At 37.5% G+C, this 4,294-nt stretch overlaps 1 protein-coding gene across 1 annotated transcript in view; it reads left to right on the top strand.

Moving 5' to 3' along the window:
- The first annotated feature begins 2,880 nt into the window (after window positions 1-2,880).
- LOC108750297 (elongation factor-like GTPase 1) overlaps window positions 2,881-4,294 on the top strand; it is a 43,983-nt gene continuing 42,569 nt past the window's right edge. The window contains exon 1 of the mRNA XM_018489657.1: window positions 2,881-4,294. This exon is cut by the window's right edge and continues 1 nt beyond it. Coding sequence (XP_018345159.1) covers window positions 2,881-4,294 — 1,414 coding nt within the window.

Genomic DNA, 4,294 nt, shown 5'->3' with positions numbered 1-4,294 from the left:
ATATATATATATATATAATTCATTTAAACAAAATTTTTTATTACATAAGCATCCTCCTTCCTGTAAAGGATATGCTGTAACGTTTCTCTCATGACATGGTAGTATTCCTTTTTTCATATAAAAAGAGGATATTATTAACTAAACTTCAAAAATATGACGGGAAACGCTACCTGGCAATGAGAGAAAAAAAGATAAAAAATAATGACCCATTGGAATATTCTTCACTGTTTTGATTGAAATATAATATAGCGCTAATTCTCTCTCAATAAGATGTTGATAATTTATTAAAAGTGGAAAAAAGGAATAACAGAGATAAAAGGGCTCGAGAGAATGACATTCAAATTTTTGGAAAAAAGGACGCTCATCTTTAATGTAAGCTTTCATTATCATTGATTAATGATAATGAAATCATTGCTTTAAACTTATAGACTATATAGTCTTAAAAAAAAACACCTCGATATATTTTGTACCTACATATTTTCAGTAATTGCGAATAAAATAGTTACACATAACTGATAGGTTTTTAATTGATATTAATGCGTAAAATTTTACAGAAAGTATGATTCGAGTACACAAAACTCTTTCCATTGTTTAGTGGCAATGTTGCGCTCTTACATGCTGCAATATTGCAAGAAACATTACAGGAGATATGGAAAGGTATATGCAAAAACTTTCGACAAAATTGCGGCAAGAATATAATCGAATTGTTCACTAATTATAAGTTCCGAATGCTTTTCCTAAATCTTTTCTATTAAAAATTTCCCTAATCTCTTTCTTAAAAAAATTTTCTTTAAATCTACTGTGTCCAATTTCTCCTAAATCTTACAATTTATTACAATAATAAATTGTCGACCGGCTAAGATAAGAAAATAATCGAGCGTTTAAGGGCACACCTACTGTTTTTTTGGATTTGTTTCAGAAAATTCAATCGTCACGTAACAGATAGCAAATAAAACGAATTATTGACTTCATACTTTGCACTAGGAGCTCATATTATTCTCTTTGAAGTTTTCTCATAATCATCATATAATTACCTGTGCCTAATAATAGCGTATTTACGACTTGGCTCTATCGCATTGCGGCGGTTATTTTTTTTGCCGCACTTTGCATTCCATTTGATTAATTATTTCCTTCATTTTTTTCTTTTATCCGGCTCGAAACTTACGTTGTAGGAAAAACAACAAGCATAGAGAAACACGGGTAAGTAAAACGAATGTTTTTTTGAAATTTATCGAACAATAGACAACGATAAATCGCTCTGTTTTAATGAAATTATTTCAAGTAATAAAAACTTTTTTTTATCGAGTCTTTCTTCGTATATTCATTTTTATCATAATGTAGTTTGGTTCTAAGCTCGGTTTAACTTATCCTTCATCTTAAGAATTAGAAACAGATGAACAGTTAGTTGAATTGAGATTAAAATTAAACTACATTTTGCTAGAAACGAACATTAGAAAAAGACGAGTAAGTTAACCGAGATTAAAGTTAATTTACGTTAAAACGGGCATAAAGCCATTATATACTTAAGTATAAGCATATTCAAGCTATGATGGTCAAAGCTAGATCTTCTAAATAATTCACAGTGAATTATCTATATCCTATATATGTACATGCATGTATATCATATTTTTGTAGTTATTCAAAACTTGTGCCATTATGTCTATTATGAATTTTTAACACTAGAAAAAGATAAAAATAAGTTACATCGAGATTAAAACTAATCTACATTGATAGAAATAGTCATTAGAGCAAATTCGACCGAATTCCGATTAATCAGTTATTAATTCAACAGCAAAATTTCTAATTCTGTAACAAATTAAACAACGAAAAAATTAATTTTATCTATTAACAATAAAAAATAATACGATTAGCTCGATTAGCTCATCATTGATTAGAATTAGACTAACTAAGGTTTATTCATCCTTGACCTTGTTCAAGAGAAAAATAAATTCTTTTCGAATGATTAATTCTTATAACTCTCTCTCTTTCTCTCTCTCTCTCTCTCTCTCTCTCTCTCTTTATCTATCCATTTTTGTCTCGCGTGCGCAAATCGAATCGCACTGACCGCGCATTGCCCTCACGCGCCGAAGCAATATGGCCGTCTGCATCCGCATGTTTTACGGTTAAACGTCTCGTGGATCTGCACGATACGAACGGCAAATCGCGTTGATCAAGGGTCCAGGTCGAATTCAACCGTGTCACAGGCGGATACTTGGTGGAAAGCTCAATCGAGCGAGCACGAGGCGAAACGAGTGAGAAAGCGGCGCGCGTCAAGTTCACGTTTCAGCGCACCTAACCTCTCGAAGTAGGCGGCAAGTGTCAGTGCCATATCCAGCCTCGACTACCACTCCGGTTAGCAGTCGAGCTACGAGCTCACATATCGACGAGGAGGAGAGATCCCGTCCACGTGCCCGTCGTTCACCCGTGTCTGCGTGTGTCTCGTTCCGTCGCGCCGATAACCGATGTCCGCTGGCATGTTCCGCACGACGACAGCGAGGCCGTTCAACCTTCGTTACATCCTCGCGTTCAACAAACCTTACGCGCTTTGTCGGAGGGAAAATAAACTGAAATAGTGTTTACCACAGCTGGACACGTGCGCGCGAATGCGAATCGGTCCGACACTAGCTTAAGTTTTGTTTTTTATAAATATATAGAGTAGCCTAGGTCGAATTGTATGTATATATTGCTGCACGTACTGCTACGTCACTCGTTTACATTTGTTGTCGCAATCGCTGAATATTGTAAACCGTAAGATACGTAAGTACGATACGTCACACACATATATATATATATATATATGTGTGTGTGTGTGTGTGTATATATTTGTACATACTTCGTCAAACTGTATTCTTCATCCTTCATTGTCCTATCTGAGTAACGATGCGCTTGATCAGCGTTGAGAAGCTTAGCGAGATACAAACTGACGCCACACGTATCAGGAACATATGTATCCTGGCGCACGTGGATCATGGAAAGACCACCCTGGCGGATTCTCTCGTTGCGAGCAATGGCATCATATCTAACAAACTGGCTGGCAAACTTAGATACCTGGATAGTAGAGCAGATGAACAGATACGTGGGATCACAATGAAATCTAGCTCCATAACGCTATATCATGTATACGACGAAATGGACCATGTGATAAACTTGATTGACTCTCCAGGGCATGTGGACTTCTCCTCTGAAGTTTCAACAGCAGTCAGATTGTCGGACGGAGCTGTCATTCTAGTTGATGTAGTGGAAGGCGTATGTCCTCAGACACGTAGCGCCTTATCTATAGCCTATGTCGAGGATTTGAAACCTATTTTAGTACTTAATAAAGTTGACCGATTGATCACGGAAATGAAATTGACGCCATTGGACGCTTACGTACGTTTGACACAAGTCTTGGAACAAGTAAATGCCATCATGGGAGAGTTATTTGCGAGCGACGTGATGGAACGACGTGAAGATCGCGAGGAGACGGTCGCGTCTACGTGGGACAAGGTAAACGAAAGAGATCTGGCCGATTGGCAATCCGTATTGGAAGAGATAGATGATTCAAATTTATACTTCGCTCCGGAACAAGGAAATGTTCTTTTCACTAGTGCAATTGATGGCTGGGGATTTGGTATCAAGGAATTCGCTAAAATTTATTCGAACAAATTAGGATTTAACGAAAAGGTTCTACGTAAAACGTTGTGGGGGGATTTTTATATAAATAACAAAACGAAGAGGATCATGAAGGGGGCTCAGGAGAAGGCTAAGAAGCCACTTTTCGTTCAATTGATTTTGGATAATATCTGGGTGTTATACGAGACTATAGTGATACGAAAAGATAAAGATAAATTGCCGACTATAGCTGAAAAATTAAATATTAAATTGACAACGCGCGATTTGAGGCACACAGACCCAAAAGCACAGTTGCAAGCCGTTTGCTCGCAATGGCTTCCCCTGGCGCAAAATTGTCTCAATATGGTATGCGAGAGGGTTCCAGCACCGCATAATTTAACTCACGAGAAAATCGAGCGATTGATAAGCGGAAACAACGACTTCTCCGCTTTACCTCTTGAAACTCAGCAACTGAAAAGAGCATTCTTATCGTGCAATCCATCGTTGGAAGCGCCGATTATCGTATTCGTATCGAAAATGTTTCCAGTGGAGAAGGACATGCTACCCGAGAGCAGACCGAAGTCGCTAACACCAGAAGAATTGGCACAAAGAAGAGAAATTGTTCGACAGAAGCATGCAGAGCGACTGGAGAAAAAAACTTGTACTGCCATTGAAAACCACGAAGATACCAAAGAAGATACGC

This window comes from Trachymyrmex septentrionalis, unplaced genomic scaffold, assembly GCF_001594115.1.
Source record: "Trachymyrmex septentrionalis isolate Tsep2-gDNA-1 unplaced genomic scaffold, Tsep1.0 scaffold35, whole genome shotgun sequence".
Taxonomy (NCBI): domain Eukaryota; kingdom Metazoa; phylum Arthropoda; class Insecta; order Hymenoptera; family Formicidae; genus Trachymyrmex; species Trachymyrmex septentrionalis.
The sequence above is the reverse complement of the archived record's forward strand: the minus strand, read 5'-3'. Positions and strand labels throughout refer to the sequence as shown.